The 18,387-nt window shown below is 54.9% G+C and overlaps 1 protein-coding gene across 14 annotated transcripts in view; it reads right to left on the bottom strand.

Annotated features, from left to right (window-relative positions):
* The window catches only part of PLEKHA6 (pleckstrin homology domain containing A6), a 138,835-nt gene that overhangs the window by 9,456 nt on the left and 110,992 nt on the right, over positions 1 to 18,387 (bottom strand). For 5 of the 14 annotated variants that reach the window (XM_081494938.1, XM_081494933.1, XM_081494934.1 and 2 more), the window contains 11 exons: positions 17,846 to 18,328; positions 15,753 to 16,269; positions 15,197 to 15,283; positions 9,172 to 9,240; positions 7,779 to 7,859; positions 7,347 to 7,496; positions 6,490 to 6,585; positions 4,845 to 4,956; positions 3,573 to 3,712; positions 1,133 to 1,262; positions 803 to 909 (listed from right to left, as the gene is read on the bottom strand). In XM_081494938.1, coding sequence (XP_081351064.1) covers positions 803 to 909; positions 1,133 to 1,262; positions 3,573 to 3,712; positions 4,845 to 4,956; positions 6,490 to 6,585; positions 7,347 to 7,496; positions 7,779 to 7,859; positions 9,172 to 9,240; positions 15,197 to 15,283; positions 15,753 to 16,269; positions 17,846 to 18,328 — 1,972 coding nt within the window. Of the gene's footprint in view, positions 1 to 802; positions 910 to 1,132; positions 1,263 to 2,432; positions 2,583 to 3,572; positions 3,713 to 4,844; positions 4,957 to 6,489; positions 6,586 to 7,346; positions 7,497 to 7,778; positions 7,860 to 9,171; positions 9,241 to 10,057; positions 10,139 to 14,176; positions 14,231 to 15,196; positions 15,284 to 15,752; positions 16,270 to 17,845; positions 18,329 to 18,387 lie in introns of all 14 variants that reach the window. The other 9 variants (XM_081494936.1, XM_081494935.1, XM_081494944.1 and 6 more) reach the window with 6 other exon arrangements.

The raw sequence follows: 18,387 nt of genomic DNA, 5'->3' as shown, positions 1-18,387 counted from the left end.
TTTATCTGCCCGAATCCCTTAAAATTTCCCTTCTCTGGGAAGCCTGCCTGTAATGGGTTACATAGTGAACCCCGAAGGGTACATCTAAGTCCTAACAGCAGTATCTATGCATGTGACCTTATTTGGAAATGGAGTTTTTGCAGGTGTAATTAAGCTACGGAGCCCAAGATGAGGTCATTTTCAATTGCGGTGAGTTCTGAATTGAATAATGGGTGCCTTTATAAGCAACAGGAAAAAGAAGACATATAGAGTAGAAGGTGATGTGAAGGTGGGGCAGAGATTGGGGTGGCGTGTGTACAAGCCAAAGAATGTGTCCACAAGCCAAATGTTGCCAGCAACACCCAGAAGGCAGGAGAGGGGCACGGAATGGGCGCTCCCTCAGCCTCTGAGGGAGCCCAGCTTTGGACACCCTGATTTTGGACGCTGGCCTCTGTAATGGTGAGGGAATAATTTCTGTGGTTTTCAGTCACCACGTTTGTGGCATTTTGCTGACTTCCTAGGAAACTAACACAGTGCCTCTGGCCAGCACATTAGACTCTGACCATTGACTTTTGCATTTGTGTTTCATCACTGGCACATTATAATAATTTTGTTAAATATGATATCTTGATTATGCATAGCTTCCTCGTCTCATGACATGTCTCCTTGAAGAACACCCCCGCTTCCCTTCTTCCATCTTGTTCTACTTTCCTCCTCTAGCCCTGGGCTTCCTGAACTGTGACAGACAGGTGGACACAGAGGCTGTGGACTCCCAGCCCAGCTCAGCCTGCCAAGCTCTCAAGGCCACTGGGTGTGCACTCACCCGGGAGGAGAGGCCATTGGTGAGCCCATTGGCACTCCTCCTCACCACCCTCGATGGGGTCACTTCGTCATCGGTGGGTGACTTGGTCCGTGGGGGTACGATGCCCACTGCAGGGAGACACAGTGGCCAGTGAGCCTCAAAAAGAGTGACACAGGGCAGCCGCTTCTCAGAGGGGCTCGGTCCCGCCCCTTCTCAGAGGGGTTCGGTCCTGCTCACTGCAGAGGTGGAAGCCCAGGTGGGGAAGCACTTTCTTGGGTGTGAGCGAGCACCTCTCTGGGCTTCCCTCTGGGGCAAAGCCTCGCTTCTAGGGGACAGCGGGGCAGGGGGTACCTTTGTTGAGAGCCGCCTGCTTCTCTGCCTCAACCTCTTGCCTGGTGGACACAAGGCTGATGTCTCTAGAGGTGTCCAGGGGGGATGTCTGTTGGGGCTCTCTCTTGCTTTGCTCGTAGCTTGCCTTGAGCTAGGGAGAAAGGATGAGAAGATGGATGGATGGACGACGATGCTCGAGTTACCGCTGAGAACTTGGCCCCTGGTAGTGATGCTTTGTTTTGCAATGGTTGGAGTGCCAACCTTTGAAAGAAACATGGAGCAGGGAAACTGTGCACTCGCTGGCAAGTGGGCAAGGATGCACTTGAGCCTCCCACCCATGCCAGTGTGGGTCCTTTTGTGGAATGAGGGCTCAGGGTATCCAGGAGGCCCCCAGTTGAGGCCCATCAGAGAAATTCCCTCCTGGCAAACATGAAACGTACAGGCTTGCTGTGAGCCAGAGGAGGAACGACTGGAAGAGGGGGCAACAAAGCCAAAGATCTCTGAGGATTCTATTGGGTTTTTCAACAAGAAAACCAGATGAGTTTTGTGGGAAGGAAAAGGGCATTGGGGTTGTGGACTCCAGAACCATGTGACTAGACCAGAGGTCAGAAACGAGCTCTGGCCCAACTGGAGAGCTTGGGTGAGTAATACCACCTGTTTTTGTCTGTAAAACTGAGGTAATGATGCCTGTCCTGCCAACCTCACAGGGGCAGACCCTCAAGGCTTGTGCATATTACCAGTAAATGGCTGAGCCTGTTTTATGACTCTTTCTACTCACCACGCAACCTCTTCCAAGCCTAACTGCACATTTCTCCTGAACATTGCCTAGTGATTCAGGTGAGAGAAGGAGCCAGAACAGGGGAGAAAGTGTGTGTATCTTTACATTCCGGGGGCTGGTGAGACCCAGAGGACACAGACAAGGAAGAGACACAGGCAAGGGGAGAAGGAGACCGCAGGGGGATGGGGTCTGAGGTGGACCAAGGCAGGAGGAGACCCGAATGGCGCTGCTGGGGATGGGGAGTCAGGGGGTCTCTATCGTCGGTCACGCTGGCAGGGAGTGGGGCCCAGCCCACCACCCACAGCTATGGGCTGCCACGGGGCAGGGCAGCAACGCATCTTTCCATTGTCCACAGGAAGCAAAAGGGGAAAGAGGGCCGGTACGAGGGCCTCAGCCATCCCTTTGCTCATCCCAGAGTCTGACTAGACAGAGGCCAGGAACGCTGAGCCGTGGGAAAGTCAACCCTGGAACAGGGTCAGTGACTTGGTCTCCTGCGGGCTGTTCCCTCCATCCCTGCCCTCAGGGCCCGAGGGCACTGGGTACCTGACCCCTGGCTGTCTCACCACCGCGGTGCCAGGAAGGGGAGTTGGGGTGTGGCCAGAAGCGGCTCTCGCTAGGGAGTGGAGGCACAGTGGGAGGAGACTCCAGGGGGACGTAGGCTTTGGGGAGGGGGGGCCGTGGCGGGCCAGGCTCCTGAGGCAGAGAGAAGCCAGAGCGTTAGGAGGAACAAGAGCAGCCGCTGTGAGAGCAGAAGAAGAGAACGTTAGCAGACACGACACTGCGGGAGCCTGGGGGGACTGGGCCGGACCGCCACACTCCCACCCAAGCCGGGGCAGGGCTGGGACCCCCTCACTCCCACCCGAGCAGGGGCGGGCCCGGGACCCCCTCACTCCCACCCGAGCAGGGGCGGGCCTGGGACCCCCACACTCCCACCCGAGCTGGGGAGAGACTCCACCTGCAGAGGGAGCTCTGCTTGCCCGTGAGGCCCTCCTGTACTGAGGCCCCAGCATTTTCTTCAGAGCTCTCTCCTTATCACTGCCCCCATCACGCTGGGCACACCCTCCCTTCTACCTCTACTTCTGCCATCTCTCCTGACTCTAATGCCTTCCGCTTGTTCCTCTACCTGTCCCAGTGCTTCATGGCTCAGTTTAGGCTCCACCTTCTCTTTGGAACATTGGAGCTTCTACAGTCTGAACCGTGTGGCTCAATATTGAGACGTACGCCACCATGTTCCAGAGGAGGGCTGTTCACTGTGAATGGGGTGAAGGCCCTCAGGCATCTCTCTGAGAGGGTCTCATACCATACTTTGCCCAGTCTCAGAGAAGACTTGCTGATTTACTGACTCAGAAAATGCTCCCCACACTGACCCTCAGCTCTCTCATCCCTGAAACAATCCCAGATTTAAATTTCTATTAAGTCTTTGGTATCTTTGCTAACCATCATGGAGCTCAGGAAGACTGCCCTTAAAGGCAACTAAAAATGACAGCTGGAGATAAGAACAGGTAAAGGAGAAATCTGGAGGGAAGTTCACAAACTGGGTGAGAGAATGACTATCTTAGTGAGAAAGACAGAGCACTAGGGGCCTCTGGGGAGGAGATAAGCACAGAATTTGTACAGTTTCAAGCAAATGAGGACTGGGTCCTCCGTCCCCTGCCCACCTTCTATCCCACGACCTCAGCTTACCTCACTGAAGCCAGGCTTGGTGGGGGACCCCTGAGAGCCAGACACCAGGGAAAAGGGGCTCAGCGGGCTGGTGAGGCTGGCAGAGCTCAAAGGGCTGGCAGGGCTGTTGGAGCTGTAGGTGCCCAAGGGGCCAAGTCCTCCTTGGGGAAACAGAAGAGGAGAGAGGTGAGCAAAGGGGCAGGGGTGTGGCCTGGAGTGTGGCCGGGCTCTGTAGGTGGAGAAGGCAGGGGGATTTAGGGCGTCAGGGCCTCCTGGCCTGCTGGAGGGACTTGGGCGGGGTCGCAGGCTGGCTGTTGAGAGGTAAGCTGGGCAGGAAAAGATAAGGGATGGAAATGACACCACTGTCTCCAAGGGTCACAGAAAGCCAGACCAAAGTTCCCCGGCTGAAGGAAGGAAGACATGAAACTAGTGGTCTCAGATCACCAGTTAGCCCATGGCTCCAAGATCACTGCAGATGGTGACTGAAGCCATGAAATTAAAAGATGCTTACTCCTTGGAAGGAAAGTTATGACCAACCTAGACAGCATATTAAAAAGCAGAGACATTACTTTGCCAACAAAGGTCCGTCTAGTCAAGGCTATGGTTTCCAGTAGTCATGTATGGATGTGAGTGCTGGACTATAAAGAAAGCTGAGTGCCGAAAAATTGATGCTTTTGAACTGTGGTGTTGGAGAAGACTCTTGAGAGTCCCTTGGACTGCAAGGAGATCCAACCAGTCCATCCTAAAGGAGATCAGTCCTGAATATTCATTGGAACGACTGATGCTGAAGCTGAAACTCCAATACTTTGGCCACCTGATGCGAGAACTGACTCATTGGAAAAGACCCTGATGCTGGGAAAGATTGAGGGCAGGAGGAGAAGGGGACGACAGAGGATGAGATGGTTGGATGGCATCACCGACTCGATGGACATGAGTTTGGGTACACTCCGGGAGTTGGTGATGGACAGGGAGGCTTGGCATGCTGCGGTTCATGCGGTCGCAAAGAGTCAGACACGACTGAGCGACTGAACTGAACTGAGGGCCAGGAAAGCACAGGTGCTCTCTGACCTGTTCCAGGGAGGAATCAAGAGGATCAAAGCAATAGCCTTTTTGGTGTACCTGGTCTGTTCTGGGTGGGGGGACATTTCTGGAGCCCTGAGAAGGCCCGGACTGCCTCTGAGCACGGTGTGAGAGCCTGGAGAGGTACAAGTTGGCAGCTGCGGGATGCAGACCAGAGACACGCTTTTTCTGCTGATGCCAGAACCTCAGGAGGCTGCTGGAGAGAGCACCCACCTCTGTGCTTGGCTGTGTCTGTGCCCCGGGATGGGTTATTCTTCCTCAGGCCCTCCATTACATCCTGGATCCTCCAGATCTCCTTCTGGATTTGCCGGTTGAGCACCTCATTCTGAAACGGCCAGAGAGCAGGTCAAAGGAAGTCTCTACCAAGGAGTGTCCCGGCGGGAGCATTCCCACGCTCACGCGAGCCCACACATCCCTCCAGCACACGCCTTCCTCACAGGCAGCCTCTGTCTTTTCAGCTTCCAGAGCTGCAGGAGAAGAGGGCTCTGTCGTCACAGCAAAGACCCCTCTTAAGTAAACATGTGACCCCAGGACCAAGAGCAAGGACCTGTCCCTCTGATCCCGCCCCTGCCCAGGGGCACTCAGGTTGATCTTGGAGTGGCCACCCCTTTAGGTGGATGCTTGGTGGTGGCCTGTTTTCCAGGGGCAAGAGCTTTGGGTTTACTGTCTTGTTTCACAGCCAAATAGCCTTTCTCTAATGCCCGCACCCAACTTATGCTTAATTACCATGAATTCCACTCAATTACAGTGTCCACTCTTTGAAAAACAATAGCTCCCTTTTACTTAGCATTCCCTGCACCCCCTACCCCTACCAGGTGCTGTGCCGAGTGCTTTGCACACACAAACTCACTGCAGCTGCACAGCACCTCTATGAGGCAAGGACAGCAGTTGTCCCCACTTCAGAAGTGGAGAGGCTCATGCCCAAGACCATCTGTCAGTAAGCAGTGTGGCCACCATCTGAATCTGGGTCTACTTGTCTCAAGAGCCAGCGCTTTGACCACGATGCTCTCCTATCTCCCAAAATATGCATGTTGAACTGAGGCCTTGCCCACAGGACACGGTGGCACGTGGGGCCTCTGGACAAGATGGCCCTCACTTCACCCACCTAAACAGCTACAAGGTTGGGTGGTAAGCTTTGTTACCAGGAGGAAAAAGGGGAAAAGCAGGGTGTTAACTGCATCAGAGAGACAGGGCTTACAAATCGAGTTAAAGGAGTGGAGCCTAGGGAGAGAGAAGACAGAGGGAGGAAAAGAAAATGCTCCGAGAGTGTCCATCCTCCTGCCTCCAAGCAGGCGTTCCTGACCCATCCCAGAAAGGAAGGCCTCTTTCCCACCTAAAACCTCTCCATTGTTTATACCTTTATGTCTGTTAAAGTCTCCCACGCTTCAACATCTCTTTGTCCCCCCATGATTTGACAGAACTAAAGAATGTTCCCACATTATCTTCACCCTGAAACTCAGCATCTGTTTTAAGAGCCCCTGAACTCCAATACTTTGGCCACCGATGTGAAGAACTGATTCATTTGAAAAGACCGTGATGCTGGGAAAGACTGAGGGCAGGAGGAGAAGGGGATGACAGAGGATGAAATGGTTGGATGGCATCACCGACTCAATGGACATGAGTTTGAGTAAACTCCGGGAGCTGGTGATGGACAGGGAGGCCTGGTGTGCTGCAGTCCGTGGGGTGGCAAAGTCGGACGTGACTGAGTGACTGAACTGAACTGAACTGAACCTTGTCTTTCATTCCAGGACCAACTCCTGGTTTTAAGTCTCTGAAATCTCTAAAGCATGAAAGGAAGATACTGTGGTCTCTCTTGGACAAAAGGACAGGAGCCCCGCCTGCCCGGGGGCCCCTTCACCTGGAGGTCCAAGCTGAGCTGCTCCCAGAGCTCGTCATGCAGGGCAGAGACCTCTGCCTCCAGGCTCTCATACTCCATGGTGCTGTTTGCCAGGGCCTGCAAGGGGAGGGCTCACTGAGAAGCCGCAAGTGCCAAACCACCCCTCCTCGTCCTGCCTTGGGAACGGGGCACCTGGGGTCTGGCAGGTCAGAGAGGAGGACACGGAGGGGTGGGAGAAGGCACGGGGCTGAGACAGTCTGATGACAGCCAAACCTGGGCCTTACAGGAGGGGCAACTGCCCAGCCTGCTGCAACAAATAGAGAGAAAACAGAATCCTCTCCAGACAGGCTGAAAGGAGCCCATCTCACTCCTACGGCCCTTGTGTTCTCCCCAGGTTGGGTGACAGAGACTAAAGGAGAGCCAGACGTGTCCACTCTCTGGAGGCCAGAGACCTTCCTCCCTTTGGGCTTCAGTTTTCTGGGGCTTTTGCTGCTGCTCTCTGCGTTGGAGGGCCTGCCCTGTGCCTACTAGGAAGTAACCAGGGTGGCATGTTGCCAATGTCCTGGTTCTCCAGAGAGGGGAGAGAAGGGTTGCACAGCAAAGCTGCTAAAGCAGCCAAGGAAGTAAGTGGCCCTCAACTTCACTGTCATGAACAAATCCTGGCGCAGATGTGACTTGTGGGAAAGAAGCCAAGCTCCCTGGTGGAGACTCATGGGATGAGGAGGCTGTCACACTTGCTGCCATTTTGCAAGGCAGCGTTAAGGGCTTTGGTTATGACCCTCCCAGACAGCTTGCTCTTGCCCTCGGGGGGACAGCGGGGACCAGGGGGGCCCAGGCGGGCCCAGGCTGGGAGGGGTGGCTCTCCTGACCAGGGTTACCGTGGTTGCCTGAGACAGCTCCACCCTGATGTTGATGAGCTGGTTCTGCAGTGACTCCTTCTTGTGCAGCAGTTTCTCTGGGTAGGCGGGCTGGCTTCCAAACATCTCCAGTTCCTGGTGGGTCCCCATCAAGGCACTTTCCAGGCTCTCCTGAAGAAAGGCAGGGGAATGCCATGAGGAGCCCTGATAACTCCTCTCTGGGGCTTTCGGCAGCAAGGGCTGGAGCCACAGGGGTTCAGCCAGGCAGCTTAGCGGAGGTTTCCTCACACTGGCCAAGGTCCCCAGAGGAGCTTCAGCAGGGCTGATTAAGGGCAGGACAGAGGTTTGGGGAGGGACAAAGCTTCACCAGCTGAGTTAGGATGGAGGAGCCACCTACCCTTTCTCTGGGCCAGCCCCCCGTGTGCCCGCTCAGGACCACCCCACGGCTCTCACCTTCTCAGCGCGCAGCTGCTGCACCAGCCGCTCCTGCTCCCTCACCGCCTTGTTCTGCTCACACAACTTGCCCAGCAGCTTCTAGGGTTCCCATGGGGGAAGGGAGGGAGAGAGAAGGAAGTCAAGGACGTGGCTTGACACGGACCTGGGAATTGTATTAGCAGGACCGGGCCTCTGGATACCACCTCCTTTCCCCTGCCAAGGAACTCTGGACCTTCACCCTAACCTTGGAGGATCCTGGGAGCAGGAAGTTGTCTTCACCTTGGGGGACCCCTAAAGACCCACTGGGGGAGGAGATGGACTTATTCTCTGAGGAAGCAAGTCAGCTTGAGAGGGGAGAGGGCTGAGAGCTAAATGTCAGGCTCCTGCTCTCCCCTCCTCTTGGGGGTCCCAGTTCACAATGGGCTGAGGAGATAACACAGCCCCGCCTCCCAGGCCTCCAGGTATGTATGGATTGGAGGGGTAGGCCGGTTTCCGAACAAGTCTTAGCAAGACCAGTGAACAACGTGCACTGGTCCCGAGTCCCATGAGACCCTGACCTCCCCTCCTCCTTTCAGAGTCTCAGGACGGCTGACACTGGGGCCCCTCTGAGGTCTGGTCCTTGCCTGCACGGAGCCTGTCTCCTGTCTGCTGGGCAGATCTGCTACCTACGCAAGGCCAGTGGGAAGAGGCAGGTGAGGCCAAATTTGTTTCCTGGGAAGACGTGTGCCTTCCTGTGTCCACAGCTGTATTCACACCACCCCTCAAACACCCCCTAGGCTCCTTTCTACTGGACCAAGAATCTTGTCCAATCTATCTTGTCCCCTGGGTCCTTTACTTCAAGACCTGGCTCATATGCCACCAGCTCACGTGGCGCCCAGCCCCACCCTCCTGCAGGCCCCGGGACAGGTCTGCTGAGACCTGGGTCTCCCGCTGCCCGGAAGCTCCCTGAGGAGGGACCAGGCCGCAGTCTTCTTTCCAGGCACCTGGGGCTACTTCCTACCAAAGTCTGCGTGCCTGAAATAAGCACTGCTGCTGCTGCCGCTGCTGCTAAGTCGCTTCAGTCATGTTCGACTCTGTGTGACCCCATAGATGGCAGCCCACCAGGCTCCCTCATCCCTGCGATTCTCCAGGCAAGAACACTGGAGTGGGTTCTGCTATAGACAAGAGGGCCTCACACTCAGCGGAGACACACACAGCCATGATGCCAGGTAGGGTGAGCGGTGAGGACGAGAAGGGGATGAGGAGGCTCGGGCAGAGAGCGCTGTCTCTGCAGGGAGACAGGACAGGGACCAAATGTGTGAGGGGCCACAGGGGATGAGAGGGGGCACAGGAAAAGCCCCCACGGGGAGAGCGAGAATGAGGGGGCAGAGGCGGGGCCAGAGGGGCAGAGGGAGCAGTAAGCTGCTCTTACATCTGTGTCTTGCTCGTTCAGCTTGTAGGTGTGGAGGCTGTCCTGGAACACTTCTGCGTACGGAGGGACCTGCAGGAACAGGAGACCAGTTACCGCGGCAGAGGCCAGCCAGGGCAGGGCATGCAGGCACGGGAGAGCTGACAGCCCCACCCTGTTCCTGCCACAGACCACAGCCTTTCAGCTCAGGCAGCATCCATCCCAGAACCCGAGCTGAGCCAGCACTCTGCCCGATGGAAAGCAGGGGATGGCCTGGCCACAGCCCCGTCCCAGTGGTTCTGGGCCGGTTCTGGAGGAGCTGCAGCGCCGGGTAGCTCCCAGAGGGCTCACGTGTGACAACCATGGGAACAACAGTTAAATCTTGGCTGTTTTTGAGGATAAGACCTGGGAGAAGGAATGAGCATCGGAAGCGTCTGAAAACGACTGCCCCAGTAGATGACGTGCCAGTCCCAGGGACTGGGCCTAAACCGGAAGCGTCTCTCGGTCTGGCAAAGGTGCCTCTCACTGTGACACATGCAGCAACCACAGCCAGTCTGCACAACACTGTCACTGGACGGCCCCACATCACACCCCCATGCTCTCCACCCTGGCGACTGGTAGGCAGACACCAAACACAGGAAGAAGTCCTGCACACTTTGTGACCCCTGGCACGGCAGGATATGTCAGGGCTGGCTATGTTGATGGTTTGGAGAATGAGCCCGGTTTACCCATGAACATGAAGAATGGAGGTGAGCCCGGGAATGAAAGGAGGAAGGCCAGGCTGAGCCCAGGGGTAAAGCCTGGGGAGCAGGCAGGGTATGCAGCAAGCCTCGGCCCCAGAGGCGGGCTCGACCATGCACGAGCGGCAGGAATGACGCTGACAGGAGCGTGCTGCAGGCAGAGGCCTTACTTGCATGAAGAGCTGGGCGCTGGGGGAGGCGCTCTCCACCATGCGGTTCACCACACTGATCAGAGCCTCGCTCTCACTCATCTGCGGCAGAGGGAGGGACGGGCGGCTCAGGCTCAGACGCAGACCCACGCTCGCCTGGGCTCGAGGAGACAGCAGAGGGCAGATCCTCCTGGGGCCTCCAGCACCCTCTCTGGCCTCGCCCATCACTCACCCGCTGTGAACTCTGGTTGGGACCCGCACCGAAGCTGCCCACGAGGAAAGGCCATGGCAGGGAGGCGGGAGGTCGCCGAGGCCTCACCCAGGCCCAGGGACACCTCCCCAGAGTGCCTGAGTGTTGCGGGCCTCACCCTCCCGGCCCAGCCCTGGTTTCTCACTCTGGTTTGGTCAAGGACCACACAGGCAGTGGGAAAGGCCGATCTCCCCAAATGGGAACTAAGGGAAACAACTTTAAAGAAAGTGTGACCTGCTCTTTGGATGGGCCTTCATGTCGGGTTAGGCCTCTCTCCCCAAGTCCTGCCCACCTCTGCTCTAGAGTAGAGAGGATTGTAAAATTCGGTTTCCAGAGCTGGGCTGATAGCATCCATGCCGACCTGGGATGATGCCAGGGAGCAAATAAGGAGGTCAAAGCAAGCAAGCCATGTTAGAGGGACACCAGAGACTGGGACACCGCTCTCCCAACATGTACTCTTTATGCTTCAGAGATCTTCAGGAACATGGAGAGGGAAAGACTATGCCAAATGAAGGAGAAAGAGGGGAGGAAGGGTGAGTGAGAATGAGAAGGTGGGAGGGAGGACTGGCCAACCAAACCAAGGAGGAAGGCTGTCATTTCCCCCATGGCTCCAGGGTGACAGCAATGTAAACACAGGAGGGCGTGTCCTTGGCTTTGTCCCTTTAACTCAGCTGATCTCCAGGAGAAGGTGGCAGAAGACAGAGGGGTTGTGCAGAAAAAGATTCTTGGGGAGGGGAAGTGAGTAAGGGGAGGGGCAGAGCCACCTTAGGGCAGATCTTCTAGGGTCACAATTCAGGGGACTGACACATTTTTTACCCTTGTCTTCCCAGTCTATGTTGGACCCACACATACTTCCCTCCTACCTGGTTTAGGCTGCAGCCCAAAGGCAACCTTGCTTCTGTACTCTGCAGGCAGGGCAAGGAGCACCCTTCCAATTCCATTCATAGGCTCTAGAGCATCTAAAGGGCTTTCCTAGGATCTGATTTTTCCACTTTTTTAGCTCACTTGGGAGGTTTTTTTCTATCATATAAAGTGTGATTTAAAAGGCTTCTAAAAGAACTACTATAATATGAGGCTGAGTATTAAATGGTTAAAAGTCAACAGGACATCAACCACATTTTCTGTAGGGCCTAAGCTCAATTCCTATCTTCTTAGAGCCTGTGCACATGTGTGAGCGCGTGCGTGTGTGTGTGTGTGTGTGTGTGTGTGTGTGTGTGTGTGTGTGTGTGTGTGTGTGTGTGTGTGTGTGTGTGTGCGTGCGTGTGTGAATAAGACTGTTTGCTGTGTATAGGGTACGCCTGTGTGGTGTATGTGTGACTGTATGTGGCGTGTGTATGTTTACGTTTGCTGCCTGTGCGTCGGGCCTGTGTCCCCTGTGTGGGGTACACACGTATGCGTACAGGACAAGGCATAGCCACCAGCACATCAGGCTCTGAGGGCAAGGGAGGCCCAGGCTCTTCTTGGTCCCCCACTGGCCTCCCTCCTTCCCCAGCCAGGGATGTGAAACAAGAAAGGAAGGGGCAGCAGTCTCACTCTGACCCACCCCCACCCATGCTATGACTTCCAGGATTGTTTGGCTGTGTGGACCTTGCCTCTAGGGGAGTTCCTGTGTGCCACCTTCTGTCTCTCCAAAATGTTAGAGAAATTTTGTGAGAAAGCACCTAACTCAGTACCTTATATATTAATACATGGCACTGGGGTCAAGGGTGGTCAATTTAATAGTTTTGACTTTTGGAAGAAAATGAAAAAGTGATCATATTAGCAATCACTACCTGCATCAATGTCTGCCAGAGGGCTCTCATATACCTCATCTGGCTCTCCCAATAACTCTGAAGGTACAGAGTCCATCTCATGACTGAGAAAACAAAGACCCAGAGAGACCAAGTGACATTTCCAAGGTTTAAGGAAAGTCCTTGTAAACGGCACAGTTGGAACTAGAGTGCAGTGTCTGACTATATTCTGGACTCTTCTCATCATACAGAACTGTCTTTTTAAGAATATTATCCTTTATCTAGGAAGAGCTTCTCTGAAACGTTATTCCTGAAGCCCCCAGCCTTCTATGAGGGCCGAAGCCCCCAGGAAGGGGTCCTGACATCTGCACTGAATGGGACAGCCAGCCATGTGGATGGGCTGCAGGGAGCCCTGCCACTCACCACCCCACACCCCTGCAGACCCTGCTTCCTGTCAGTGCTTCCCAGCCCTAAGCTCTGGCGGGCATCCTGAGACTCACCCGCACACAGCCTAGAATGCTCACAGTACCAACATCACGTGCTCCTTCTGGGACTAAAATGCCATGTTCTTGGGGACCAGGCACCATCGCTGCTGATTAATGTGTGTGTATCATGTTTCCCAGTGCCCAAGGTCTCCCACAAGGCTGAGCTCACTGAGGCGCCAGGCCCGTATGAGATGAAAGTCACATGGCTTGTGACTAGGACCACCAGCATTACAGCCATGTCCTCTGATGTCACGTTTGTGGTTCTCTCCACAACGTTAAGAGCACAAAATCAACCTGATGAGGTTTGACCCCAACATCTTCACGTTAGATGTTTCCTCAGCTGTAAACTGAGTCAAAAGCACAGTCATATCCAACCTCTGTTGTTCATTGGCTGTGTGTCCTAGGCATGTTTTTGATCTCTTTGGACTTTAGTTTCACCACTGTTGTTGTTCAGTTGCCAAGTTGTGCCCAACTCTTTTGTGACTCCATGGACTCGAGCCCACCAGGCTCCTCTGTCCATGGGATTTCCCAGGCAAGAATACTGGAGTGGATTGCCACTTTCTTCTCCAAGAGATCCTCCTGACCCAGGGATCAAACCCGCATCTCCTGCGTTGGCAGGTGGCTTCTTTACCGCTGAGCCACCAGGGAAGCCCTTAGTTTCATTGTATCCTGTACAAAATGGGGATAATAACAACACCCACCTTGCAGGGTTGTTATAAAGATTAAATGAGTTAGGATCTGTAAAGTGCTTAAAATAGTATGGGGCACAGAGGAAGCATCCAATTATGGTAAGTCTGCCATTATTATTATTACTGTCATTAATCTTTGTACCACCCTAGGCTACCTCCGCCTGGACCTGGTGCACATTCAGGTCCCCCATGATTTGGGGGTATAGATCTGAACATGAGTACGTCCTCATATAAACGCCCAGAGTAACGACCCCTGACCTATCTAAACCCAGTATTACAGCCTCATTAGCCTCAAAAGGCACGGCAGCCAAAGGCGGGAGCCCAGGTAGTGGAGTCCTTCCCTCACACGGGGACACTTACTTCAGGATGCTCATCTGTGACACTGGGTTGGTAATATTCCCTCTGTCCATGGCACTGAATTCTCCGGAAAACATAAGCCATGTATACAGAAGGACTTTGCAGAGGAACTAACAAATATACTGAATTAACATAAACTAAAAAATCATGAAAGGGCAGGTCTGTGGTCCTTCGTTTACAAATTATGGAGTTTAACCACAATCTGGAATTGTGGAATAGGATAGGCTAATTTCCCAGATTCAAGCTGAACTAAATCCTTAGCTTTAGGATTTAGTTTAGCTTTAGCTAAAACTCCTGTTTTAGAGCTCCTCCCTATCTCTGCAACTCTATCCAGCAAAAATGCAAATTGTTGCCTGCTCCCCGGGGGCATTTCCATCTGGGCAGAACAAATAGATGGCGACATTAACTATTCATGTGGTCATTTACTATTCTCCTTTCCCCAGGAAACTCCCAGCTGTCCTAAAGGGCTTTGCAGAGAAAGGGTATGAAGCTGCAAACCAAAATATAAGCCACTTTGTTGTGTCCTGGTTGTGCCAACAAAGGTTGTCGAATGGATGGAAGGTGAGGAGGTGAGGAGAAGCAGGCAGATGGGAGGGCAGGGGGTGGTGAGGGGCACCAGCTCTGCCTACCTGCTGATCCAAATACTCTAGGTTTCTTTGCAACTGAAGGTCTAAAAGTTCATCCTACCCGGAGCCCGAGGCCCAACAGCAACACAACAAACAGGAACACATCAAAAGAAGACAATAAAAAGGAAGCAAAGCAGTTAAGAGTTAGCTGGGCAGTGACAAAGAGAGGCCTCCCTGGCCCTGAGGGGTCTAGGGAAGGGAGAGGGGGAGGGGGCCTGCCAGAAGAGCTGGTAGAAGAGGGACACACTCCAAGGCTCCCTGTGGGCTTGGCCCTCGCCTGGGAGAGAGAGGCACCAAGAAGCCACCCAGGCAGCACTTTCTGTCAGCTCTGCATTTTCTGGGAAAATCCATTGTTTCTGGGTGGGTGCATTTGCTCTGCGTCAAGACTACAGAGTTTGGACACACGCAGAGGAGACTCGTCGAGGGGGTCAGTCACAGGCCTTTGGGGATAAGGACTCTGCCTGTTGCTTCCAGAGGCTCTCCCAGCTTTCCAAGTGGAACATCTGTATCAAGTTCTCCAGGGGGAGACAAAATTCTCAGGAGAACAAATTCCAGGAAGAGACATGAGTGGAAAGGTGAGAAAGGGTACGAGAAGACACAATATGGACTCTTCCTCAATCCTACCTCTTATCTCTTTCCCCCAAAGTAACATTCCAGGTGAGGGCGAGCTCGAGGGGGAAGAAACCTAGAAGCTCACGCCTGTTTGGGGAGCATGAGCTTAACTTTCCTTCCCAGCCCGCAGCCTAAGCCAGGCCCCTCTGCATACTGGACAGGGGCTGTCCTGAGATGCAGAGGATGGGGACGTCTCACGCTTCCGGGGTTTGTCCCTGCTCCTCTGCCCTGTGTCACAGAGAAGGGTAATTAGCACCACACTCTGTACTGACGTTAGAGTCCAGGCTGGAGGGAGGAGGCATCCAGAGGCTGCCAAAGACCACACACGGTCCAGGCACTGGGCACAGAGCATCTGTCCTCCCCTGGGAGGAGAGGGCCTGAGGGGAAGCGGAGTGGGAGGAGAGGACGTACCATCTTATCGTGGACCGTGGGGGATGGTGGGTAGTTGTAGGGGAACAGTCCAGCAGGGACTGGCCGCCTGTCTCCCAGGTAATCATACTGGAAGAGAAAGGGGATTGGAGAGGTGAGGGTCCAGCTGGGATATAAGCTTCCCCACCAGCTGAAGCTCAAGGTCAGGGATGCTGTGTCCTGTCCTGGAGCAGATTTCAAACTAAAATGGACAGCATTTATCCACTGCAATATGCTGGCAATGACCTGTCCAGGTCCTCAAGGTCCAAAAAAAACCAGAACCTCTCTGTCCTCTTATAGGTAATTAGAGCTCCGGGCACAGCCTGGGGAGGGGCACAGAGAGCAGGGTTCCCATGCAGAGGCAAGGTGACTCCTCCAAGGCAGCTCTCCCACGGACAGAACCGCAGGGCCCACGGCTCCCGCCCCAGGAGGCATCTTTGGTCCTGCTGAACCAGCCGAGGGACCCACAGTCTCCAGATGCCCCTGCCGCTCCGTGTCTTCTCGACAGACGGCCTTAGGCTTCAGGGGGATCTCAGGCTGACGAAGGCGGGAGGCTCACCTTGGGGGAGCTGATGGATCGTCTCATCACATAGGCAGCAGGGTCGGCGTAGATGTCCTCGCTGCGAGGCGGCAGCCGCTCAAAATGGGCCCTGGGCGAGCGGGCGGGGGAGTACACGCGGCCGCGGCCATAGGAGCCCTGGCTAGGCGAGCGGGGAGCCGAGTGGGAGCGGGGCTGCAGGGACAGGCGGCGCAGGGAGCCAGAGGCGGCCTCCAGCTCATCGTAGTAGACGGGCTGCCGGGAGGGGCTGGGGGTCCAGACGGTGCCATCCGGCCGCCCATAGCCAGCAGGCTCCTGCCACTCCCGCCGCTGGAAGGCAGGGCCGCCTCCATTCCGGAAGGAGCGCCGCTGGTCCTCCAGGGCCCAGGGCGGGCTGATCCGGTCGTAGGCCGGCATGGAGCAGATGCTGTCTGGCCGCACCCCTGGGGGGTAGTACTGGTAATCATCAGGGTACTGGGAGGAGTAGGGGCTGTAATACTCAGGGACCCTACGGGACACAGGGTAGAACCTAGAAGGACTGAGAGAGAGAGAGAGGACTCTGTAAGGAAGCCAGACATGACAGGCATGTCCCGGCCACCTGCCCGTGCTCCAGCCGTTCCTCCCCATCCTCCAGCCTAGGGCAGGTTCTGACCAGCTGGATGTGCCCTAGGCTGACCTTGCGTGCACACAGGGGCGTCCACTGCCCGCGCACAGAGGCTTGTTTCCAGAGGTGCAAGAAAGACCAGTCCTCAAACTCCCTACCTCAACCAGCTCCCTGAGCCAGAAACTTCACTATTCAGAGCTTCCATCCTTGTCTCTTTAAAATGAAGTACCCCAGGGAGAAACTTTAAGCCCTTTAGCCATCTCCATCTCAGCTTGAACCAATTTCTCAGCTCCTTTCCAGAGATGCTATGAGCAGAAAGAAGTGGAGTGTCCCGGGCCCCTGGAGGCGAGCAATGGAGGACAGGCAATTGGGAGCCTTCCCTGATTTCAGGGTCCTGTCAAGGACTCAACCAGCCGGTTCCTGGGACTCAACCCAAGCAAGGTGCTCTCCCCAGGGCAGGGTAGACCACCCATTGAGCTGTTACCTGCAGCCCCTGGAGCTTCCCAGAGCCCCAGGGAAGCAGCAGTAACCCCACTTGCCTGATGAACATAGTCAGGTCCAATAAAGGTCTTCAAATATCAAATATCCAATAAATGTCTTCTACCCAAAAGACATTTAAAGATATCCAAAAGAAAAATAAATGGCTTCTATCTAAAATGTCAAATACCCCAAAAATTCAAATACCAAATATCCAATAAATGTCTTCAAATGAAACCCAGTCACTATTATCTAGTAGTAGACAGTAAACTTGACAGTAAATAGTAATAGAAGTAAACTTGTCTAGAGGATAGAACTAGGGCCAACGAGTGGCAACATCTTTCTTTTTCGAATAGTGTTTATAAATAACGGCTTTCAAACAATTAGAGCCATTCACACACAGAGAGAGTTGCCTTGGCAGTTAGTGAGTCTCATATTGGTAGAAACACTGGATATTGTACAAGGGTGGGAAGCAGGGATGGATGTCTAGCTGGAACAGCTTTAAAGGTCCCTCGCTGTGACTGCCTACATATTTCAGTCCACCCAGTGTCCAGTGGGGCTTCCCTGGTGGCTCAGATGGTAAAGCGTCTGCCTGCAATGCGGGAGAACTGGGTTCAATCCCTGGGTCAGGTAGATCCCCTGGAGAAGGGAATGGCAACCCACTCCAGTATGCTTGCCTGGAAATCCCCACGGACAGAGGAGCCTGGTGGGCTACAGTCCATGGGGTTGCAAAGAGTCGGACACAATTCAGTGACTTCACTTGCCTTTCCTTTCTTTAATGTCCTGAGAGAGGCACTGGGTGCTCTGTTCTTTCCTCTGGAGGAAGCAGGCAGACAGCAAGCATCAGGGGGTAGGGGGCAAATTCTACAGATGGGACCGTGGGGCAGGAAGGACTTGGGCAAGCGGGGAATGGGGGTTTTCTTGGTTTCCCCATCTAGCCTGGCTTCTGGAAGGTTTCCAGCGGAGGCTGCCTGCATGTCATGCCCCAGCCCCACCGGAACAGCACCCCCACCCAACCCGCCCCAGGCCGCACCTCCGAAGGTCTTCAGGAGGGGGTATCCCTCGGCGCAGGTTCACCCACTGCTGAAGCTGGTTCATGGAGCTCTTGCGCTGGGCGATTTTGTCAGGGTTGGCACGTGGCGGGAAGCTCCGCCGGTGACCCCCACTCTCAGAGTCCTGAGGTGGGAAGGCTGTGCTCCCCGGCCGGCTGGGGGAGCTATACTGCCAGCCATTGGGCTGGGCCGGCCGCTCCCCACCTCCCGGGACCCTCGGGCCCTCGGGGAAAGGGCTGCCCGGCTCTGAGGCGGGTTCTGGTCCGGCGTGGACACCGTTGGCTTTCACCAGCGGCTCACTCTTGACTTCAGGCCTCTCAGGCCTCCGCTCCACCTTCTCGCAGCCCCGGCCGTCACCCTCGCCGCGAGTCTTGGCCTCTGGTTCGGGCTTGGGAATGCTGCTGTGGGTGAGCTGATGATGGTGTTTGGTGGGTGGGATGTTCTCGGAGTCTGGCTTCTCATGGCTGTGAGACGCCCAGGGCGCAGTTGTAGGTGACCCCAGCCCGGCATGGAGTTTGGGTGG

The sequence above is a fragment of the Giraffa tippelskirchi genome, chromosome 5 (assembly GCF_054371585.1).
Source record: "Giraffa tippelskirchi isolate mGirTip1 chromosome 5, T2T-mGirTip1v1.2.pri, whole genome shotgun sequence".
Taxonomy (NCBI): Eukaryota; Metazoa; Chordata; class Mammalia; order Artiodactyla; family Giraffidae; genus Giraffa; species Giraffa tippelskirchi.
This window is presented reverse-complemented; position numbering and strand designations above follow the sequence as displayed.